Here is a 24,195-nt window from a genome sequence, read left to right on the forward strand (position 1 = left end):
CCCACTTCAATAGCATTAGAAGTGTTTGAAAATACAATATGAACATATTATATATGCCATATCTTTTATAAAAGACCACATGTAGGCCGTATAGATGAATGTTAACTAAATTCACAGAGGGACAGATACATTTCTCCAGTAATGGTGTAGCATGCTTTAGCACATGCTTATTGTGCTTTCTTTGAAGTAAAAATGAAAATGAAATGAACCCCATCAATGTTTAGTTAGGGTTCTCCATCATTTTTTTTTCAGGTTTTTCAAATATGGGTCTCTAATTTAGGCACATGACCTACATCCAAACCAGTGTGATGCAGGCCAAAAACGTGAGACCCCCAGGATGCCTTTGAGAACAGACAGCCCCTGTGCTCATGCTGTTTGATGTGGTGTGGGCAAACCCTTGATGGCTCCAAGCCTATCAGTCGAGTGTAGCCTACTGTAGAGAGGAGGATCTTCTCGAGCAACACAAAGCTCTGGGGGGAAGTAAACAGCAGTCACGGTGCGCTCCTCCTCTTCTCCATGTGCTTCCCCCACGGCTCTCCTCCTCCTCATCAGAGCGGCGCTCATTTGCATAAAATGTGTGTCAGTAGGGCAGAGCTCACATGCAGTGCGCGCATGCAGAAGGCATTCCGATGGCATTCATCAGCCACTGAGAGCAGAGAGGAGGAGGAGGCAAGAGGAAGGAAGGAACCGCATCTCTACTACAGCAGCGTGACTGGGAAGGAAAGAAGGAGGGCGTGAGAAACAGAGCAACAGTTCTTGGCATACAATAACACAAACAATTTAAAGGGCAAAGAAAGGAGGGGGAACTAGTGGGGGAAAGCGCAGTCACATTTTTAAGACACCTGAAAACGTGTCCGGTGTTTGTGTGTGATGCTTGTGCATGTCTCAAACTAGTTACACAGCTCTGCCTTGTGCACTGGCTCTGATTGTTTTGAAGAAAAGCGCTACTGTGGTGCACTCGAGACAGTCTTTGAGGACATCTTTCAAAGAGTGAGGACGGCACATTGCCCTGCTTAGCTGAAGGACGTCTGACATAGAGCTTCTTTTTAGAGACATTGCCTAACAGACTTCTTGAAGTTCTTACCTGTCTGGACGGAATTTGTAACACGCTGAAAATTATAGACTCTCCTCAGATACCTGCATATTTCCTTCATCAGCGTCATGGACAATAGTCCAGGTGAGTTAAAAACAATATATTGTCTATAAATATGATTAATTATTTGCACGGATGATGGTAGTAATGTTTCGTTTAGGTATTTTAGCCAACTTTGTCATTTATTTTAATATCTTGTTTCACTTTATGGTGACACGAATAAGTTACTGCATTTGAATATAAAATGAATACATGTACTGTCAGGATTTGTAATTAAAATACATTATATTTTGACATGTTTATCATTTTACACACACTCGAAAAAATAAAATAAACATGATGCTTTTTTAGCATCTTCACGCTGGAATGAAAGTATTTTTTTTTATATATATATGTTTTTATTTTTTTACTATATCGCGAACGGACTGGCAAATGTTTCCGGTCTCGCGTTGCACGTAAACAAACTCACGTGCAGTTCGCTCTGCTCACGCGCACTTAGGCTACATCATGACGCATCATCCTCATAAACGAATCGTGATTTGTTTCACGGCCTGACCTCCAATCCAGCGACTTGTTGCTAAAAATAAATTTGTCAAAGAAAAGCTATCTAGCCTGATTCTGTTCCGTTTCGTTAGTGATTGAACACCCTTCTCCAGTATGGGGGTGGGTCAAATCCAAACCCCACCTTGGCAACTGTAAGGTTTTAGTTGTTGATCAGGTTTCTGTGAGTCATTAACCGATGACTGGCTGTCATTATCTATAGTGCTCCTCCTGTACATTCACGCCAACACGTGCTCAAAGTGTCAGTAACTGCTCATGAACCTGAGAAGATAAAGATCATTTATCAAAGGAAACACAGTCAGCATGTATGGCACAGACAGCAGGCAATAAACCATTGTTTCGTTCCTTACAAGGCAATTACATGTTTTTTTAGATGGCTAATCTTAAGTTATTTATTATAAAGTTATATAGGTACAAGTGCTCTTAGACATTTGTATTTTTAATAAGTCTGAATGTAAAGTATCCAACTTATAATGTAGGCTAATAAGCTTAAAATAAGCTTTGGCAGCAAGTATAATAATGATGTAGGCTCTAAATGACTCTTGATCATTGAAGATCTTGTATATCGTCACAGGCTACAAATTGCTGAAAGGTTCAACCATCAGTATGTTATAACATTTAAATCTAAAATATGAACATCTCTGGAAACACATCAGCTGTGTTGCAAAGTCATCTCCAGTATGTTTTTTTTTTGTTTGTTTTTTGTGTGGATCTGGTGCCGGGGATTTCTTAGAAAGCACTCAGTTTGCCACCAGCACGTTTTGTATGTCATCAGGCATGATGACAGTGGTGTTCATACAGACAGACTTTCACTTTCACCGTCACGAGGATCAACTCCGAGCTCCACGTGCCACGCGTGATTTCCCAGGCACACACCCCCTCCTTGCTTGTGTTTTTGTTCTGGCAGCTCGTGTCTCATCCAGCCTCTGAAGGGAGGGAGGCTGGTCACTGGGTCAAAGTCAAAGAGGCACATGAGCGCAGATCTTTCTTCTCTGCCTGCATGATCGCTGTTTAACTCACATGTTTATAACAAGCATACGTTTATGTGACAGAAGATGCTCCTTTTAAGGCCACGAATGGCTCCTATTTTTGGAAAAAAAAAATGATTTTTGAAAAAAAAATACATCTTCTGCTTCAAAATGACATGTTTAATTCAGTGTGCTACTTGTAATTATTTGGAATATTTACTAGCAATTTCTGAGTGAAAATTGTTTGACAAACAGAGAGCTCAAGCTGTAACAAGTGTGTCACTCGCACATTGTCCCAGTATCTATTAGTATCTGATAATGTTCCTTAATTCTTAATTGCATTATGCACACTTTTTTATTCTTTTAAGGTATGATGTTAAAAATAAATTAACTATATTAAAAAGTAAATGATAATAGTAATAGTTATTCATTTACATTTATGCATTTAGCAGACGCGTTTAACCAAAGCGACTTACACTGCATTCAAGTTACAGTTTTTACATTTTATCAGCTCTTGCATTAATTTGCATAAGTTATACTGCACGTGTATTGACCTACTTTTCAGCAGCAGCACGTCATAGGGCATCCAGCTCTATGAACCTGCCTTGAAACAAGAAATCAGAGCCTCCCAACTGAGAAAGCTCACCTGCCAAACCAGTGAAAATGGAATTTACTTAAAGGGATAGTTCACCCAAAAATAAAAATTCTGTCATAATCACCCCCATGTTGTTTCAAACTGTATAACATTCTTTCTTTATTTTTTCTTTGACACAAAAGAAGAGATTGTGTATTATGTATTAGTACTGTTTGTTACCATTTACTTCCATTATATGAAAAAGACATTTCTCAAAATATCAAAATACTGTAATTTATATTCCACAGTAGGAAAATAAATCATACAGGGTTGGAACAACTTGAGGGTGAATAAACAATGATTGATTTTTGCTTTTAAATATAGTTAGGTCAGACTAATTTTGGAAATTCTTTTAATGATTATAATTTTTCTATAATTAGCTCTCTCAAATAAAGCAGCAGTGCATCGGTATTTGCTTTTAGGCAAGTAGACTGCAATTGATACAAAACACTATAGTAGTTATTATTAAAATGCAATATGCCAATACAGCAGAGGTTCTCAAATCTGGCCCTTGAGGTCCTTTTTCCTGCATAGTTTACCATCAACCTTGATCAAACTCACCTGCCAGTAACTTTATAGCAAAGCCATTGGAAGGCAATCCTGCAACCTTTAACCAAAAAAGTGTAACGGGTAATGCTGTGGCTGTGGCGGTACGCAAGGAGACCAGGAGCCATTGTAAGATTGGCTGAGGTGCCTCACGTGATCCAAGTTAGCGTTACACTTTTTCCGATGGTAATTATCCCTCACATCTCCCAATAATAAGACAATCTCTATTTCTAGTGATCCTGAAGACCTTGATAAACTCTGCGGGAAAGTGCATGGACCCTGAGGGCCAGAGTTGAGAACCCCTGCAATACAACATACTAAACATAGAAAGAAATGTACGTTTACACTATTGGGATTTAAATCCATTCACAAAGTGATTATATTAAAAATTAACTTGCATATCAAATAATACAGTCTACATCTGTCAGTTATCATTTTTGAGTGGGAGGTGTTTTCTCTCATGGCTGCTGCAAAAACGACTGAAATTCAGTAACCCGTTCATTTATTCATTCTTTGAGTCACTCACATTCGCCCACGTGCATGTGCTGTTCGTGTGTCATGGTGTTTCGGGAAATGATGTCTATGTGTATCCCTTTAAAATGCCACAACCGTCGTTAATTCAATGATAGTTAATGTAGCCTAATCTTTATTTCAAGCCATCACGTTATATAAACAAGTGATATGAGGTGAAATCTATTGGGTTTAAAAAAAAAAAAAAAAGGCAAACACAAAACAAGCTCGTATGTCGAGTAAACGTGACCGTGCACGTTCATGCATGCACTCCAGTTTCCGGTGACTCGAGTATTATAAACACGCTCGCATAAATATGGCCTTGGTTACTGTTTTTAAGTCCTCTTCAAACGTGAGCAGCAGGCTGGCAGTCTGTGCCTTTTTTTCTCTCGTACTGCGGCTGTTCTAGCCACGGGACTGCGGAAAGAGGCTTGTGTTTTAGGGCGTTCACTGTCAGGAGAGCATGTGAGTCAGCGGTCAGGTGGCTGGCAGCTCTGGAGCGCGTTCCCGGGCGCGCCGCCAGAGGAGCGAGCAGCGCGTGCTGGAGTTCTCAGATTGTTCTTTGGAGTCGGTTCTTTATAATATTCGGTTTAACTGACTCGGGGAAGGGTTTTTTAAATGCCAAGTACTAGCAGCATAACAAAAAGGCATAGATAAATAAACATAATTAGAAAAATAAATACAGAAATAAGATTTATGACGCATGAGTTTTAAGGGTTTGAAGTGGGGGTGACTCGAGAAGGGAGTAATAATTTGTGCTGTAGGAGCACTGCCCTGCTAAAATATAAAAAGTAATTCAGAACATAATACAAATCAGGAATTGAAGTAACACATAACTTGTGAAATTCTGCATGCAGTTTCCTTGGAACACGTTTTGGAGACGCAACGGATCGAATCACTGAAGTGAACCGACTCGCTTAAATAAATCCGATTCCTCAACCTTGCACATGCGCACGTGAGTCAGTTCTGGCTCATCCTGGCTCATTTCTCACATGTTTAAACCTTCCACTGGCGCGGTTTGAAACATGTGATTCATGGAGAAGGTTGAGCTGACGGACTGGGAGAAGCAGAGGATTCAAAGATTTCCGAGTTTACATAGAAATTAGTGGCCTGCATCCTACTGGTGTGGTGGGGGAAAAAGCCTCAAATAAATGACAGATTTGAGGAATTCTGTGGAATGAATTTAAACATGCAAAATTTGTAATACACAATACTTAATAAACATGTGTACGTTGCAGGGAATATGAAGAAAACTGTAAGTTAAGGCATTCCAATTCTGCTGATTTTGCATGGGCCTATAAATTTGGAAGATATTAGAGATATTTCTATTATAACAGTAGTATGTTGATAGATACAGAGCAATTGACCCTTCCTAAAAACCCACCCTCCTTAGTTACTGTTGCTATGTCCGACAAGCCATGCCGCTCTCACACTACACATCATGTTCTCACACGGTAAAAAATACATTGCGGAGCAAAGAGGAAACTGACAATATGCCGACAGACAGAGCAGCTTACTTCTGGTATGAAACAAGGCCTCAGCTTTCAAATTTTGTCTTTTTTTTTTTTTTTTTAAGAAATTCAAACAATAAATACCCTTTTGTGGCTCTTTAATGTGTCGTGACATATCACTGTATTGCCTCAGTTCAAGCGGCATGTGACCCGATCATCTTTTCATATTTACTTAAAGCATGAAATAAACATGAATGAACATCAGAACCACGGAAAGACATCATTACACAACATTTTTCAAGTTTAAGTCCACCAAAGTTACAGTTACACAATTACAGAAACGTGTTACTGGCAATACATATGCAGACTAGCTGTTGTGAGCTTGTAGCTATGCTGTGCAAATAGCATGCATGAAATTACGCATTGCAGATCTAGACAGGTGGAGCTAGGGGAGGTGGAGGGTTACTGAAGAGCGAACACTGAATCAGACTTTTTAAATGTTGAGCAAGCAATCTCATTGGCTGCTGATGTACCAGAGACCAATCTGGTTGGTGCATGTAACAAGCAATTTCATTACTAGCAGATTGCATAAAGGATGTATCAGTCTGCACCACCTGGAGTTTCATGACAGAGCTAGATATAAATGATAAGACCAACTTCCCTTAATGTAATATTCTTTGTTTTCCCTCCTTTTCCTTCACACACAGGTGGAGGAGTGATCCTCTATGCAGGCTCAACTGGAAGCGCCAGCCCCAGTCCAGGAAGCCCATCCAGTGGGTACCAATCCCAATCTCCATCCTCTCAACCCTCGTCCCCAGAGGAGGTCTCTTTCACTGAGCTTGCTTCCCTTAAAAAACATCCAACTGGAAGCAATGGCAACAAACTGATTTTCCAATTTCCAGAAGTAAGCAGTGCTACCACTGTCAACCCCGTTACACCGACGGTAACATCATCAGGGCAAAACACCTACTCTCACCCATTAGTCGGCAGGCGACCAAGTATGTTCACGGGTACCTTTACCAGTGAGTATTATCTGAGTAATTTTTGATATTGTCTCAGATTCGGTGACCATCGTGCACTGCTAACTTACTGCTGACAATTTGTGTTACTAGAAACAGGAGGTATGGTGTTGCTTTGCAAAGTATGTGGGGATATTGCATCAGGATTTCACTATGGTGTCCATGCATGTGAGGGATGCAAGGTGAGAACAGACACATACACACTGCTCCGCTCATAAAATACCCTCAAAATGCATAACTGATGTGTTTAGTGTTGGTCTGAGACTGACGGCACACACACAAACCTACAGAAACATACATTTACTCTGATCTTGTGTTATCCTCAGGGTTTCTTCCGACGCAGTATCCAGCAGAACATCAATTATAAGATGTGTGTGAAGAATGAAAACTGTCTGATCATGAGGATGAACCGCAATCGCTGTCAGCACTGTCGATTTAAGAAGTGCCTCTCTGTCGGCATGTCCAGAGATGGTAAGACCTTTAAACATACAGTTATGAACAATATACAAAATTATTATTCTTGGAAAGACTACATTATTTTCAGTGTTTGCTAGGGGAAATATCAGTATAGTGTTGGGAATGTTGCTGGGTTGGTAAACAACCACCTTGAAACCACTTAGCAATGTTTTAGTAACCTCTCAGTACACCCTAGTATCTGCTCTTTTCTAAGTAGTTAGACCAGAATATTGACTGGTTTGTTTTAAGCCAGTAAAAACCCACTTAAGAACCACATGCAACACCCTAGCAACTGCTCAGTATAAGTCAGCAACTTCATAATGCAAAGTTTTGCTTTGAAAATCCAGTGATCTTTTCAATCAGAATCTGCAAATTTGGAGTTTTATGTAAGGGCAAAAATTTTCCCCCATGCAGATCTAGCATCAGGTTCAAGTTCGTTACACAAATTTGATACGTTAACCAAGAGAAAGCTGCTTGGGTTGTAAGTGCTGTTTGATGCATCACGACACTATTGCTAATGGACAATGATTCTTTTTTAACTGAAATTTCGCTAATGTGACCTCACCACTAAAATATATTTAAAAAATACATTCAATTCTCCTTTATATCTGTTCTGTGTTGTTTGCACCTATAGCTTACACCCTGCTCTGACAGTTTCCTTTCACCTCTGATTTATTAGTGTGGGCTCTCTGAAATCCCACAAGTCATCACTCACTGTAAAAACTGCAGCAAATCAGGTTCATTTGGGGAATTGGGGACACAAATAGCCCGGGCACCTAGTACACTGCAGTTGAATGTGTTTCCAGGTCTTCAATTGCTGTATTTCAGGATTAATTAAGATCTGAATGCTAGCTGGGATTTAATAAAGTGCTTTATCAATGTAACCCAGAAGCTAAGAGACCTTTATTTCAATTGAATGCAATGCATAAGCATAGTAAAATATCTTTTCGATTTGTCCTCTAGCACACTTTGCCCATACAGGACAGTATTGTCTCTGGGGAGCTTTGTAAACTGGGCTGATAATAAATCATATTTTCTGGGGCTAGTGTACATATTTAGGTGACCTAAAAAGCGGGAAAGTAAAGTGATATGCACCATCATATTTCAGCATCACATGATGTAATTGACCTTGTTTTTCTCCCCAGTAGCCACTCACACTGTAACTACACTAGATTTCGAATTAATTCGGAAGTTTATGAATAAATAAATACAACTTTTGTAGTTTTAACTTTTCAGGGTACTATAATGTTGTAGTGCCCTCGAATGCAAAACCATAGCTAATACTCAATGTCGCTGATTGTACGATCTCTCTCCATTATATTATGTCATTGCACGTGTCACCTTGACATCTCTCCTTACACTGACTCACGCCTTCAACGTGATGGTGCTATATGACACCTCTAAACACAAAAGCCTTCAAATCATTATCTTATAGACCTAAAGATCTAGTTTTGCATTAGTGCTTGTCTTAGCAGTTTTAGCCTAACCTTTCTTGCTGAAGGCAACTCCCATTGCTGAAGACTTGGTGCTCCTTATCAGTCCACTTTATCATATCACATTCCTCTGCCATACAATGTTTCAGCGCTTAACTATTCAAATACCTTCTCCTTTCAGTCCTTTTCACCCTTAACCTGCTAACCCTTTAACTCATGACAGTATCTGTTTCACCTGCTGTCATTCACTCCATCACTCATTCCCTCAGTGACATCTTCTCTGCTTCGGTGACCCACTGACCCACTTCCCAATGGGATAGAGACACAGAGAGAGGGAAAGAGAAGGATGGAGGAGGTGTATTATACAGTAGTAGGATCTATAAATAGCTCTGAGAGGTAGAGACTGGATGGGGAAATGTGGGGGATGTAAAACAGAAGCTTTGCACAGGAGCTGTAATCTAATATGAAAGCCTGGTGGTTTCATGTCTATTATAAAACTAAATGCTGATTTGTCAGTACAGTGATCCTGCTGTGCTAAAGTATATCTTATAGTAGAACCGTCTTCCAAATGTGTTAATGAGAACCATGTACCAAATGTACGAGAGTTTTGAGGACTTAGAAAAAGATAGTCTGGATAGTCCAAAGCATCTAAAGTTGTATACTTAGTGTGCACAAGATGGAACAAACATGGAAAATTACAAAAACCTGGGCCATTAGAGTTCATAGCAGGGACTATATCTTGAAAAAAAAATAAGGCATTCATTTGATCAGTTTTTGCATTCCCTGGGAATCGAATCAATTACCTTGGCATTGCTAGCGCTATGGTCTACTGCAGGAGTGTCCAAACTCTATCCTTGAGTGCTACTTTCTTTCAAAGTTTAGCTCCAGCTTGCCTGAAAGTTTTTAGAAAGCCTAGCAGGTTCAGGTTTACGGTTGGAGCTAAACTTTGTAGGACAGTGGTGCTCCAGGAGCAGGATTTGACACCCCTGACCTGTAGGCCAAGTATAGTATACTCAGAAATTGTTTAACCCATCCAAGTGCACACACACACAGCTGGAGCAAAGGGCAGCCATTTTTGCTGCGGTGCATGGAGAGCAATACTGGCCAAAACTGTCCCCTTTTTGGTCTACAGGAAGTTTGTAGTGAAAGATTTGTATTTAATGGTCATTTTATAAATCAAGGTTTTGCTATTGTTAATAAAGCTACTCCATTGCACGTCTAGCAATCCCATTTAACCGTTACTATATTCACAATACAGCACAGCCTCTCATACCACAATGCATTATTTTAAAGCTGTAAGATAATGGTCACATTTTATATCTCACCATTAGTAACATTTATACCCCCATTTTTTCCAGCTGTGCGATTTGGGCGCATTCCGAAGCGCGAGAAACAACGCCTACTGGACGAAATGCAGAGTTACATGAACAGCCTTAATGAATCAGCTTCCATGGACATCTCCTGTACTACACCCACCGAGACTCCTACCAGCCCTGAAGATGGCCAGTCAGAAGAGGCCATCGGTGCTATCTCGCAAGCTTATCGCAATATCTTTGTGAACGGAGAGAAGTTGTTAGTGAAGATTAACGCTGACAACAACATCAATAACAACAATCCTTCCTCCTTCCGTCATAATCCAATTCAAGAGTCTGGTTACAGCCAGTCTCACCTTCAGCCAAGCATCTCACCCCAAGATCATTCCATCCATTCCACAACAAGCTGTCTACCCCAATCCAGATGTCCATTCGCCAATCACAACAGCAAACCGACAACCCAAGTTATGGACAACAGTCACTATAACTTCCCACAGTCCTCAAGTCCCAGTCAGGGAACTACACCTTCTCAAAGCTATCCATCGAAGCACAACAATTACTCCACTCAAACATCTTGTCCTTGGAGACTGAGCCCTGGTGCTAAAGTTTTGGTATGTTTTTGTGATGGCATATGATTTGTTTGCTGGTCTTAGTTTACTATTTTCTATAACTTAAATGGTCTCTTTCTGTATTTTTCCAGGCATGTCCTCTCAATGCATGTCCCATCTCCCCAGCCAGTCGCTCCAGTCAACAAGTCTGGGAGAGTTTCTCCCAGTGCTTCACTCCAGCTGTTAAAGAAGTGGTTGAATTTGCCAAGAACATTCCAGGGTTTCAGGCCCTGAGTCAACATGATCAAGTCATGCTGCTGAAGGCAGGAACCTTTCAGGTGAGGAACGCCAACGTCTGTCCTCAGTTCTTTTGAAGTAATCATTTAAAAAAACGGTCCAGAGATTCCTTTACTTCATGACCCAGTTGCCTCATCATGCGGTCCCTTGACATTCTGCCCTACATCCTCTAAAATATTTTTTTGCATAAAGGATCATATGACAGTTTATTATGTTTTGAATAAGTTTTATCTCCAAAGATGTTTTTTGCCATTTCTAATGTTATTTAGAAGCAAAATAAAACAGTTTTAGCATTAAACTGTACTAAATTTATTTTAGTCTTTGATTGTGGCCCATTCATTTCAGACCAGTGTTGTAAAAAAGTGTTTAATTGAGCAGATTTGGCTTAAAGTAACTATTTGTATATGAATTGGATTTCCCAAGTAGTTTCATTAAAAGTCACAGACATGGTGTTATGGATGAATATTTACAGACTGTGCAAGACTTTAGACCAATTACAAATTAGTTTTCTTTATCAATACTCAATAACTGAAAGCAAAATATGTGCAGGGCTTGTATTGCGACGAATAACGTCTTTGAGAGTTATTATGATGTAGTTTACATGGCTGAATCTTCAACAGTTTATTTAATGTTATTTTTCTAACCCTTACTTTGGTTAATTGCAGGTTCTAATGGTGAGGTTCTGCTCGCTGTTTGATGCCAAGGAACGTACCGTAACATTCCTGAATGGTCAGACCTACCCGCTGGCATCCCTGCGAGTGCTAGGCATGGGCAGCCTTCTGGATGCCATGTTTGAGTTCAGTGAGAAGCTGGGGAACATGGGTCTGGAAGCCGATGAGATGGCCCTCTTCATGGCTGTGGTGCTGGTTTCTGCAGGTACCTTGGATTCCCAGTAATTGAGAGAATTATCATATGCAAGCACTATTCAAAGTATCTTTTTAATACTGAGGTAGTTGCTTGTGTAGATAGATAGTGAGGCAGCTTACTAGAGTTTGGAAGAGAGCTGTAATGTTTCTGTTACTCATCATTATTTTGCTCTCTATCAGATCGTTCAGGTATCTCAGATGTGGGGGCTGTAGAGCAGCTCCAGGAGGATTTGATCGGCGCTCTTCGTGCTCTCATCACTCGGCGAAGGCCAGAGGACAGCTCACTCTTCTCCAAACTCCTGCTACGTCTGCCTGACCTCCGTACCCTCAGCAACCAGCACTCTGAGAAACTCCTAGCCTTCCATATTGACCCCTGAGAACAGAAAGAGACAATTACCAGACCTACCCAAGTCTACACAAGGGATCAAAACATAGATTCAGGGTGCTCTTCTTGTACAAATAAGCCATGCATATTTCAGGACAAACATCTGATTTTGACTAGCACTTACACAGACACCTCAGACTTTCTCCACCACAAGATAAAACTGACATTGAACTTTTCCAATGCAACATAAGAGGAACAGAAGTATGGAGCAGATGCTGGACATTTTGACTTTTCAGGATTTTCAAGAAACGTGAACAGAGGAAGATGGTGTAGATTTTTGAGGTGATGACCGTTTTATAACTAGAATTAATCTGGGCTCACAGTGCAAGAGCATTGTATAAAGTTTTGGGATGTTATAAGTATTGTTCTCACTCCAGATGCTATGCATTTATCATCATATTCAACACATTGTACAACTTTTCAGATAAACTTAAATTCAGTTGCACAATTCAATAATTTCATTAAACACATTCTTATATTTTTTTGTGGACGTTTACAAATATTGTTTATATTTGTCAGGGAGTCAAAACCTTGGTTGTAAAAAACATGTATTATAATTGAAATATATGATAGTTTCTTAAAACTGTATAAGACTGTAGTATGTATTCTCGTGTGCTAATGTCATGACAGAACCGGGGCAATGGGTTGTTTAATGAAAAAAGGACTCCTCGATGTCTATTAAAGTGTTAAACCAGCGTAATTTACAACAGCTCTGCATGGATATGGTTTATTCTACCCTTTGCGGTTCAGAATTTTCTGAAAGAGGATGGGTTAGCAGCAAAAGTGGACTTTGTCATTATCACGCAAATTCAATTCATTTATTTCATGTGCATCTAAATGTATATTTGGTAAATGTATTATGCTTTTTTTTCATAGAGATGGCAGATTATGTGATATTAAAATAATACCTTTCAAGTTTTGCGAAGCATCAGGCTGAGTATTTTATATGCATGCATATTGTACTGTGCGTTTCGTTGCACATGGAATGCTGATGGTGCACAATATTATGGTATCCTAGCAACTGGCAAAAGGAACCAGTGTGTATGGAGCTGATGTATGATACATATGGCAAGATTTTCACCTTCATTTAAATAATGGCTCCAGGGGTTCAAGTGGGAATGGGAATCTTTGTTTCCCTTTAAATGAGGATGAGGCACCAGAAATAAAGCAAACATGCCAGGAAGCCTCTCACAGCTGTGGAATGGGACGAAAGAACAGGGAGAAACTCAGTTTGCATTTTGCCCTCTTCCCTTTGCTCTGAGTAGTTGTGGTTTAAAAGAGAGAGAGAAGGAAAGATTAACAGTATGTTTGCAACTCCTTCCTCTCACTGTCTTGACAGCGCCACATGATTCTTAAGAAAAAATATAGAAACATAGAAATAAAAGAATAATTATGTAATGCGAGAGAGAGAGATGTTACAGCTACATATAATTACTAATATGTATATGAAACCAATAATGCTTGATATGGAATTATATACTGTTAGTGCGCACTCTTGAGGTTACTGCGCCATATTACATTTAAATGAATAGGAACATTAATGACATTAGTTTTAATAAAATATAGATAACACTTTAGTTCAGGTCTCATTAGTTAGCATTTGTTAATGCATTAGAGGTCTTAACCCTGCTCCTGGGGACCCACTATCCTGCAAAGTTTATTTCCAACCTGCTTCAGCACACCTGCCTGTGTATTTCCAAGCAGTCTTGAGGAGCTGGATTAGCTGCTTCAGGTGGGTTTGATTAGGGTTGTAGCTAAACTCTTCAGGACAGTGGGTGCCCAGGAACAGGGTTGAAGACCTCTGCGACGAACAATACATTTGCTATAGTAGGCTATGTATTCCATTTGGTTTATTAATCAACTTTGCTCAGAGCCATTAAATAATATTAACAGCCACAGCTTTTTTAACATTAACTAAGCATAATAAATGCTTTGGAAGTATTTTCCATTGCTCGTTCATGTTAACAAATGTAAGTAACTAATGTTAACGAATGGAAACTTAACCCAGATTCTACACAAAATAAGTTATTTTGAACATGAAACCAATATTATATATATGGACTTATATGCAGTAAGTGCGCCCTCTTGAGGCTACTGTGCCATACTACATTAACATGAACAGTAACAGTAACATTAATTATATTCATTTGAATACAATCTTAAAATATGTTTTTACAAGGTATTATTTACAGTTTCTTGTCCAGCCAATGTAGGTTGCAAGTTAAAATCCAACGATAACAAGAGAGAAAAAAAACTGAACATTTAACATCTGACACACACGCACACACGCACACACACACACACACACACACACACACAGACAGGCATTTTTAGATTTAAAAAAAAATCATTCTGTATGGTTTATAAGCTTGTTTCCTCATGGAGAACAGAACACAGATGCATTGGTATTATCATTGTAGGGACATTTGGTCCCAGGGAATACCAGATACCTGTACACACACACACACACACACAACATAGTAAATCTAATTGTGAATATAAAAAGTGCTCAAAAAAAAATAATCTGGCACTCTTTTGATTGTCAGTGCTGCTAACTGTTGGTGTGTATGGAGAAATAACACTCTGTTTAGTAGTTTTGTTGTCAGAAATGTTTGGAATAAGCTGATGCATGGATAACAGAAAGTTACAGTAGCACAGAAGTTACACAAGGCTCTGTACATACTGCAGTTGATCATGTACAGAAGTGCAGCCGTGAACAGTTGTTTGAAACCAGACTCACAAAAGCCATGCAATCACCATTTCAAAAGCTCATTATTATACAATATCTACAAACCTACAAAACGGTGGTGTGCTTATACCTTATTATTGCTCACATATGGTCATATATATTTCCTATGTAATTGCCTTTAAGCAATACTGTGTTCTATGAAGCTGCCTGAAGTGTACATCACAACTCAAAATAAAAGAGGAACACACTTCAAAAGCTTATATAAAAATGTATTTTTCTTCTCCCCATTTGTTAGACTGTTAATATTTTATTAAAAAGATGTAAAATGTATTGTTTTTATGAAAATGTTTATTAAATACATATTAATAAATGAATTAAACACACACACACATTCGTGAAATGACCCATGGAACACATTGACTGCTGTAACCACAGTGCTAGAGCTCCGTCAGTATTTGTGAGGTGGTGGTTGTTGTGTTTATTGTACTGCACTTTATATAAAACACTTGGAGGATGTACTGTACTTACTGTATATGTCTATGCATTCATTACCAACCTCACACACTTTCCTCTCAAATAATGTCATCTTCATATTACGCAGCATCAGCTTTATCCTTCAGGCCAGGTTTATCCTCGGTATATAATGTGCTTCTTTATTCTACGTAACTCTTAATATAGCACTGCTGTTTTCTAATGAAAAGGTTGCGTCACAGATTAAATGTAAATGCAATCTCTGTGTTGAAGGTGGTGTTTTCCCGCTCAATCCCATTAATGCCGTGCAGCACTGAGACTTTGCTAAGGAACTGAGAAAGCCCTGTGTGGAGAAGGGACTGATGGGAACGTAAGAGGGATTAGCCTGAATAGACATTATAAAAGACTGGAGTAGATCTCCACTGTAACACACACTGACCCACATCCAGCACAAAGGACTACTACTGCGTCTGCTTTGACATCATATCATCTGCAAGTGATCAAAAATAAATAACGAAATAAATGACACAGAAAAAGGTAAGATATCATTTTATTGATTACTCAAATAGAATAGAATAGAAATCCTTTAAGCACAGTAATAGAAGTGAATTAAGACATGATATCAGTATATAAAATAATGGTTTAAATTTAGTGGCATTAAAACTGAACAAAATATTTGATGCTCACAGAAGACCAATCCAGAAGCCTCTCAAGATACTGCTTCTAAACCAGCACTTTTCTTTAAGGAGATTATTATGACTATTTATAGATCAAGCTTCCTTATTATTTCAGAGGCATAAACCCAGTTTTATTCCTACACTAACTAAATCATTTAAACAAACCTTGCAATCATGCATAAAGTTTATATATTTTTCATAAGACGTCATATGTTCTATATCTGATTTATTTATTCTACAATGTAAAAATTGACTGTTATTTTAACAAAACTGTGAAAATGCTACAGAAATACCTGTTAAATAGTTAACGGTAAGTTGCTGTAAAATTTACAGGGAAAAAAGGTAAACTGATGTTCCCAGAATTCCTTGCGTTGCATTTCAAATTTAGTTTGAATTTGATGTGTTTTCTTTGAAGTAACTATGTTTCTTCCTCATTTTCGTCTTATTAGTTATGTTTATTAGGGTTGTACGTTACATCTAATGTTGTTAAATTAATGTTTATTGCATATTTCACTTTAATGAATCTCACCATGATGGTGTTTAGTGCTTGCGTGAATGACACTGTGCACCTTCTTTATATGTTCTCAATTAAAAACTACATGGGATGGGCTTTAGTTCATCATGTGACTTTCTCATCACCACCAGCATTGGGTGCTTATCAGTGTCAAAGGTACAAAACAGGGTCAAACTGTATATTAAGTGGTATTAACAACTATGTACTTATATACAAAATAAGTACAATGTAGTTACTGTGTTCATACTGTATTGCAAAACACTTTAGCTGCTATTGAGGTGGGGTGAGGTTAGGGACCAGTTTGGTAGTATGGGTCGGTTTAAGGATAGGTTAAGGTGTAAGGGATGGGTCAACAGTGTAATTATAAATGTAATTACATTAATTATTTACAGATATAATTTCATGCAGGTATTTTTAAAATATAAGTACAATGTAAAAACATGTATGTACACAATAAGTGCACTGTACTAAATCATTAATTTGAATGTAAGTACATAGTCGTTAAGGCCACTTAGTATAAAGTGGGACCCAAAACAGATTCCGGTACTTCAATATGTTTATATATATATATATATATATATATATATATATATATATATATATATATATATATCAGTTAATGACATTACAGTATTTAACTGTAAATTTAAGTAAAAACCGTAAAACCTAAAATGTTGTTACCGTATTTTTTTACGGTAGAATTCCGGGAACCACAGCTGCCGTTTTTTACCGTAAACTTTACAGAATTATTTTTTACAGTGTACATCTGTTTATTTTGCACAGGTCTGTTAATCTCTGAACAGGATTGGATCATATTTATGAGTTTATAAAAAACACTGCAGTGATACAAACATTTTATCCCAAAATGTAATTCTTGTGATAAATGGACGACAACTTAGATACAACATGAAGTTTTATATGTGTTTTGCTCAGTGTATTTTATGATTAAGTGAATTAAATGATTATTTCAGGCCATTATTTGGCAACATTAATGGCTTCTATATTACATTCTCATAATATTCTCTTGATATGTTTATTAACAGGTTGCACCAACAGTCCAAACTGTTGAAGGAAACATGCCTCCAAGCTATGAAGAGGCAAATGCAGGTATAGCTATCTATCTATCTATCTATCTATCTATCTATCTATCTATCTATCTATCTATCTATCTATCTATCTATCTATCTATCTATCTATCTATCTATCTATCAGAATGAACATTGCGTCTTTTGTCATATATATATTTTTTTTTTTTCTTATCTTTGTTTTATTTCATTGTATGATCTCTTTGCAGGATGTCCTGGTTACTACTATGGCGAAGGAACTTTTTCCTGGGATGACATGTATATTAGACGTGTTTTTATACGAAAGGTAGCAATTGAAATATTTAAAATTATATAAGTACAGAGGACAATCAAACCAAAATGTTTGTGAAAAATCTTACACCTATCATATTCTTGCAGGTTTATTCAATTCTGATGCTGCAGCTCTTTTCAACAGTAGCAGTTATTACTCTCTTCACATTTTGGTGAGTAACTGATTCTTGATCCGTAGATTGTGAAGAAGGTATATTATTAATATATGACAATGTCTTATCACTGAATTACACTGTCGATCAAAAGTTTGGGGGCAGTAAGTCTTCACAAAAACACTATTTTCAACATTGATAATAATCAGAAATGTTAGCATATTAGAATGATTTCTAAAGGATCATGTGACACGACTGGAGTAATGACGCTGAAAATTCAGCTTTGATCACGGTTTAACATTTTTACTATATATTCAAACCGAAAACAGTTATTTCGAATAATGATAATATTTCACAATATTATTATTATTATTTTTTTTTACTGTATTTACTTTAACAAATAAATGCAGCCATGGTGAGTAGAAGACACTTCTTTCAGAAACATGAAACAATCTTACTGACTCCAAACTTTTGAACGGTAATTTATGTTATGAATCAATTATGTGTAAGCATATTATATTTTATATGAACTATTTGAGATTCCGGATCCTTTTCTCTCTGCTTTAGTGCTCCAGTGAGGATATACATTCAGACACATCCTGTTTTATACTCCATGTCCAAGTATGTGAAACTGCTGTTTCATCAGTTATTAAAAGGTTTAATGCCATAAACCTTTAGTATACTGAAATGCCATTTCAGTATACTAACTATTTCTAACTCAAGCAATGTTTGTATTTTGCAGTCTTCTGTTTCTTGTCACATATATCTCATTGGCTTGCTGCGGTGATTTGAGGTAAGTCAATAAACTGTTAATAAATTGCAGTTGTGATTACATACTGCTTATACACTCATCTCTATATGAAAAAAATTGGGAAAACATCATAATTGTCAGTCCTCTGTCGTGTGTGTCATGTGTCCCCGACTCTTGTGTCCATATTTGGTTTGTTTCCTGTCCTTGTTATATGTAATCATTAGTTAATTGTTGTCCAGCTGTGTTTGTCTCGTTATCTATGATTTACCTGTGTATTTAGAGTCCTGTCTGTTGAGTTAGATGTCGTCTGGTCTACTCGTTACTCCCCGGGGGTTTGATGTCAGTGTCTGCCTTGCCTTGCCTTGCCTTCGACATTAAAGTCCTTTGTTTTGAGTTACGTCCTCGTCTGCGTGTCCTTGATCCTCCCTCGTGTGTGCACCGTGACAATAATATGATAGAGGCATCCATCTTTTCACTTCTGTACTGCAGGAGGCAGTTTCCATGGAATCTTATTCTGCTTACAATCTTTGTGAGTATCAAGATACATTCAAGTAATAGCTCACCCTAAAATTAAAATTTGCTGTAAATTTACTAACTCTCAGACCATTTAAGATGTAGATATGTTTTTTTTTTTTCATGGATTTGAAGAAATTTAGCATTGCATGTCTTGCTCAGCAATGGATGCTCTGCAGTGAATGGGTGCCGTCAGAATGAGAGTCCAAACAGCTGATGATAACATCACAATAATCCACACCACTCCAGTCCACCAATTAACATCATGTGAAGCCAAAAGCTGTGTGATTTTTAATAAACAAATACATCATTAAAGTATTTTAACTTTAAACCGTTGCTTCTGGCTAAAATATGAGTCCATAATCAATTATAGCGCTTCCTCCAATGAAAAAGTCCATCTTCTGTTGTCTCTCAAATCAAATCCACTGACATTTGTTTAGAGGCGTTTTGGACTGTTTGGTTCATAAATGTTGCTTAGATCTGTGCATATTTCTCGCCTGATTCAGATGAGAGTATACTTTTTTACTGGAGGAAGTGTTATTATGGACTATGGACTCAGCAGCAAAGATTTTAAGTTTAAAAATGTCTTGATGGATTTGTTTAATGCATGGATATGAACACAAAGCTTTTGGCTCCACAAGATGTTAAATGATGGACTGGAGTGGTGTGGATTACTTGGGGATTATTGAGTTGTTTTTATCAACCGTTTGGACTCTCATTCTGACGGCACCCATTCACTGCAGAGGATCCACTGGTGAACAAGAGATGGAATGACACATTTCTCCAAATCTGAAAGAAAGAAAGAAAGAAAGAAAGAAAGAAAGAAAGAAAGAAATTGTTTCTTGGACCGAACTAATCCTTTTAAAATTTCACCCACTTTCACTTATAATTTTACACTTACATACTTAAAACTGTCCCTCACCCCAAGTAAAGTGCATGTTGTCCTTTGGTCTAATTAATTTGTAGTATTTTAGAATTTCTAGAGTCATAGTTTAAAGTATATACTGTGGATTGCATTTTTTTTTTAATCATTACAGTAATATAAAAAATTATTACTAGATTTTTAAATGTTCTTTTTCCCCCTCTGTCATTTATTTTGCATGCTTCTGTGAACATTGTGCAAACACAGACTCTGAGTATGGCTTGCATGTTGGGTTTTATCTCTAGGTAATGAAATATGTTGTGTGTGCATGCTTTTCCAAACATAATCTTCTAAAATCTACAATATATGTTTAATTTCTACTGAACATAACAGTACCTTTTCTTACCAGTTTCTACAATACCAAGTCTGTAGTGCTGTGCATTGGTATCACTGCCACAGTGTGTCTGTGTGTCACCATCTTCAGCTTTCAGAGCAAGGTGAGCGAATGCCAGAAGAATGATTCTACCTATAAATACTAATACACTTTTTAGTGAACGTCAGTATCTTTTATCATATTGGTGTTTCCAATTATATACACACATAAAATACAATTGTTTTTTTGACTCTCTAGATTGACATCACCTCTTTCCAAGGCCTTCTCTTCATTCTGTGTATGGTCATGTTTTTCTGTGCTATTGTCATGGGATTTGTGGTTCCCTTTGGCTATGTAAGTATCCAAAAATATAAGTAAACTAGATTTAAAAAAAAGAAAAAAGGTTGTCAAGACAAACTTTGACATTGGCTTGAGAAAGCCTGACCAGAAACTTTGAAATTTGAAGCAGTTTTAAGTTTAAAGTAGTTTTTAAAAGCTCAACATTTGCAGATTTGAAGGCCATGCAGTCTCTCAGACCGACAATTTCATTCAAAGTTTATTTTAAGGTCTAATTGTCACTGTTAACTCACTATAAACTATGACTTTTGCCTCAAACACCTAAGTACTGCTTATTAATAGTTAGTGCGGTAGTTGTTAAATTTAGGTATTGGGTGGTATTGGGTAGGATTTAGAATATGATCATTCAGAATATGTGCTTAATAAGTACTAATAAACAGCCAATTTGCTAGTAATATGTATGCTAATAAGCAACTAGTTTATAGTAAAAATTGGTCCTTAATCAAAAGTGTTACAGACAAATCAGTAGCAATGCTTTCACGTTGCTAGCAGATTTTGAGAGTTTAATGGCTGTAGCTTTAAAGCTCTAAGAGTTACTGTCAGAAATGTTAGTTTCAGGAGAATAATAATTTTAGGTAGCAGAATAGCAGTATGATGGCTTTCTGAAGTCAACATAAATGTAGCAGCACCTGAACACCTCACTGAGTTTTCCACTTCATTTAAATTAACAGGTTGAGGACTGTATTTTTATTTTTAGATTCTAGATCATTGTAGTCCTAATACTAGCTATAATTGTCCCAGTCCTAATCTGTACAAAAGCATTAGCAGTCCAAATATAGATACTAGTCACTTTCTAACGGCTTTGTCTTTTGAAAGGTTCCCTGGGTACATGCGGTCTACGCCAGCATAGGAGCTGTGGTCTTTACCATGGTGAGAAGCAGATTAGTCAATAAAGGATTATGGATTTAAATGATGATGTGATTAAGGTGATATAACGTTGACTGACCTGTGTCTCTTTTTCTTCTCTCGCATCTTCTGTCCCAGTTTCTTGCCTTTGATACACAGCTGCTGATGGGGAACAAGCAATACGCAATGAGTCCTGAAGAATATATCTTTGCAACTCTCAGTCTCTACCTGGATATTGTGAACTTGTTCACGTTCCTGCTGCAGTTGTTTGGTAATGGAAGCGAATGAGCATGGTTGTGTTGTAATAATGTCCGTCATGTACAATACTGATAGCTAATGTTTCAAACCGTTCTGCAAGCTCAACGTTTTTAGAACAACATGTGGCCTTTTATTTATTATTAGGTTTAAACTCAACTCTATAAGAATGTTTTCTCAGGTACTGAAATATGCACTTCATGTGTTATTCAAAGGTCAAAGTCAAAAACTTTTCACATGACTGACTAAATTATAACTATATTTGGTTGCACCAAAACATGTGCAAGAATTCATTTTAAAATAAAAATAAAATTGAAAATACAAATTAAGATTTAAAATGTCCATCAAATCTGGGTTTTAATTATGAACTCTTGGCTTAAAAGGAGCTACAAAAATGGAAGTAAGACCTTTTTTGCTTATGACAAATGATTTTATTTATATTTGTGTCAAACTGTGTTCAAATGTGGAGTTTATATTAAGCTCTGTTATTTTCATATCAATAATCTGTGTATTTATTTTTTATATACATGTTATACAGTCATTGAGTGTAACGACATGTAAAACCATTAAAATTACAGAATATTCTGAAACTGTCATATAAATATTTGATTATCACAATTTGTCATTGTGAGATCATTCATTTTGCAATGCACTGTAGTATTGTAACTACTACTAACTGTAGTATTCGCATACAAATTATTCCGTATTTGAAAGGTTTATCATATTTCATCTGCTGCTGGTTCAATATACTACAGCACTTCTGTTTACAACTTAAGCCTGTCCTCATTAAGGGATTAATATTTCTGTCTATGAAAAAATAATGCACAGAAATGAATGATAGACAGACACTAAATTGTGTTTACTAAGTGAGGAGTGTAACTCATCAGGCATCAGGAATGTATGATTTTTTTTTCTCTAATCCCAAGCTTTTACATAACAGCTTTTGGAGTATTACTTTTTTTAAAAAGTAAAATGATTTTCTTGTTAGTTGGCTAATGAGTATGATAAAGTTGGATTTTCTTGTTAGTTGGTTAATAAGTATGATAAAGCTAGGAAAATGGAAAAAAGAAGAATGACAATAATGATGAATGTCAGTACACAAGTATAATCACAATGAATTGATTAGATTGATAATAATGCTCACAAAAAAATAAAAAATAAAGGAACCGTGCCAGTGTTTACCCTCGCCTGTCTTTGGATTACTCTTTGACTTGCCTATGCCATTCCTGTTGTTGTCAACCCATGCCTGTTTGTGATCATGTCATGAAATAAAGCTTTGCATATGGATCCGCACGCTTCCTCTGTTCACTCTGTAATAGTGATATTGGATAAAAAACACTTATGGGGCAGGACCGTAACCACAATAGACATTAAGGGGGCGGGGGGGGGGGGGGGGGCGGGGGGGGGGGGGGACAAGCCGAATGGGGCAGAGTGAATTAGGACCCTGCTTGTCCTTTAAGTTAGATAATGCTAGAAGGGCGATAACCTGTGCTCTGAAGTGGATAGCACCTTGGGCACATAGCTGTGTCTTGGTTTGAGGACGACTTTACAGTGGTTAGGCCCAAACTCTAGACAGGAAGAGCTGATTGAAAGCGCTTACAGATCGCCTACTTGCTTGTCTGATGCTAAAGCCAATAGGAGGGCGGTCTTATGGATAAGCCACAGGTCAGCACAGTATGAGTGGGAGGTGGATTCAATCCCCGAGCTCCCCTCAGGAACTTAACAAGCTTGTTAAAGAACAGGGAGTAGAGGCCCATTCACAGACGGGGCTCTAGCTTCCAAAACGTGTTAGTTACTAACACAACCAATCATCGAGGTAATTCATAATGAGGATTCCCATCTCTCCCAGAGACAGTCCAAAAGGCAGGACTGTATATTGATAAGCGACACACTTAAATGCAAATCTCGAGAACGGTCTAGAGATTTTGTCCACGTCCTTTATCTCAGTCAAGTTCAGCCAAAGGTGGTCAAGCACCACCGAGTTTGTCATGGCCTTGCCGATTGCCTGTGCAGTAGCCTTAGTAGCGTACAGACCCAGGTCAGTTCCTGTGCACAGCTCCTTAAAAGCATCATGACTCGGGCCGGATTCGTCCATTGCCAGCCACTGAATAAGCTCTACTCACTATGGCCGAGGTGGTCCTGCAGGGCTTGGATGAGTACGTAGCCTTCGCTTTCAGTCCAAGGGCCAATGGAGGGCAGATATTTGGAAATTTCTCTTAGGAAATTTACTCTTTGTGATCACTGGATGACTGCAGGGGAGGAGCGCTGAAGAGGAGCATTTTTTCTGCTGCTGGAGCTCTGAGTCCAGTGAGGAGATGATCTTTCACAGAGAAAATTCT

General features: G+C 37.8%; 2 protein-coding genes across 3 annotated transcripts; both read left to right on the top strand.

Moving 5' to 3' along the window:
• Positions 1–645: 645 nt before the first annotated feature.
• LOC306856562 (nuclear receptor subfamily 1 group D member 1-like) lies at positions 646–12,998 on the top strand. Its single transcript, XM_079395920.1, has 8 exons — positions 646–1,177; positions 6,471–6,785; positions 6,876–6,964; positions 7,109–7,253; positions 10,030–10,595; positions 10,685–10,870; positions 11,495–11,705; positions 11,876–12,998. The coding sequence occupies exons 1-8, from the start codon at positions 1,162–1,164 to the stop codon at positions 12,070–12,072; spliced, it is 1,725 nt and encodes a 574-aa protein (XP_079252046.1). The 5' UTR covers positions 646–1,161; the 3' UTR covers positions 12,073–12,998.
• A 2,640-nt stretch (positions 12,999–15,638) lies between these two features.
• On the top strand, positions 15,639–23,142 carry LOC306856961 (protein lifeguard 2-like). Of its 2 annotated transcripts, XM_079396543.1 has the most exons (12): positions 15,667–15,777; positions 17,475–17,538; positions 17,726–17,802; positions 17,895–17,959; positions 18,467–18,520; positions 18,642–18,692; positions 19,140–19,179; positions 20,293–20,330; positions 20,435–20,522; positions 20,657–20,752; positions 21,572–21,625; positions 21,740–23,142. In XM_079396543.1, the coding sequence occupies exons 1-12, from the start codon at positions 15,763–15,765 to the stop codon at positions 21,887–21,889; spliced, it is 792 nt and encodes a 263-aa protein (XP_079252669.1). In that variant the 5' UTR covers positions 15,667–15,762; the 3' UTR covers positions 21,890–23,142. The 2 variants fall into 2 exon arrangements, with proteins under 2 accessions (XP_079252670.1, XP_079252669.1); XM_079396544.1 differs by lacking the exons at positions 19,140–19,179; positions 20,293–20,330 and having other exon boundaries at positions 15,639–15,777.
• Positions 23,143–24,195: the final 1,053 nt, after the last annotated feature.

The sequence above is a fragment of the Barbus barbus genome (assembly GCF_936440315.1).
Source record: "Barbus barbus genome assembly, chromosome: 37".
NCBI classification, from domain to species: Eukaryota; Metazoa; Chordata; class Actinopteri; order Cypriniformes; family Cyprinidae; genus Barbus; species Barbus barbus.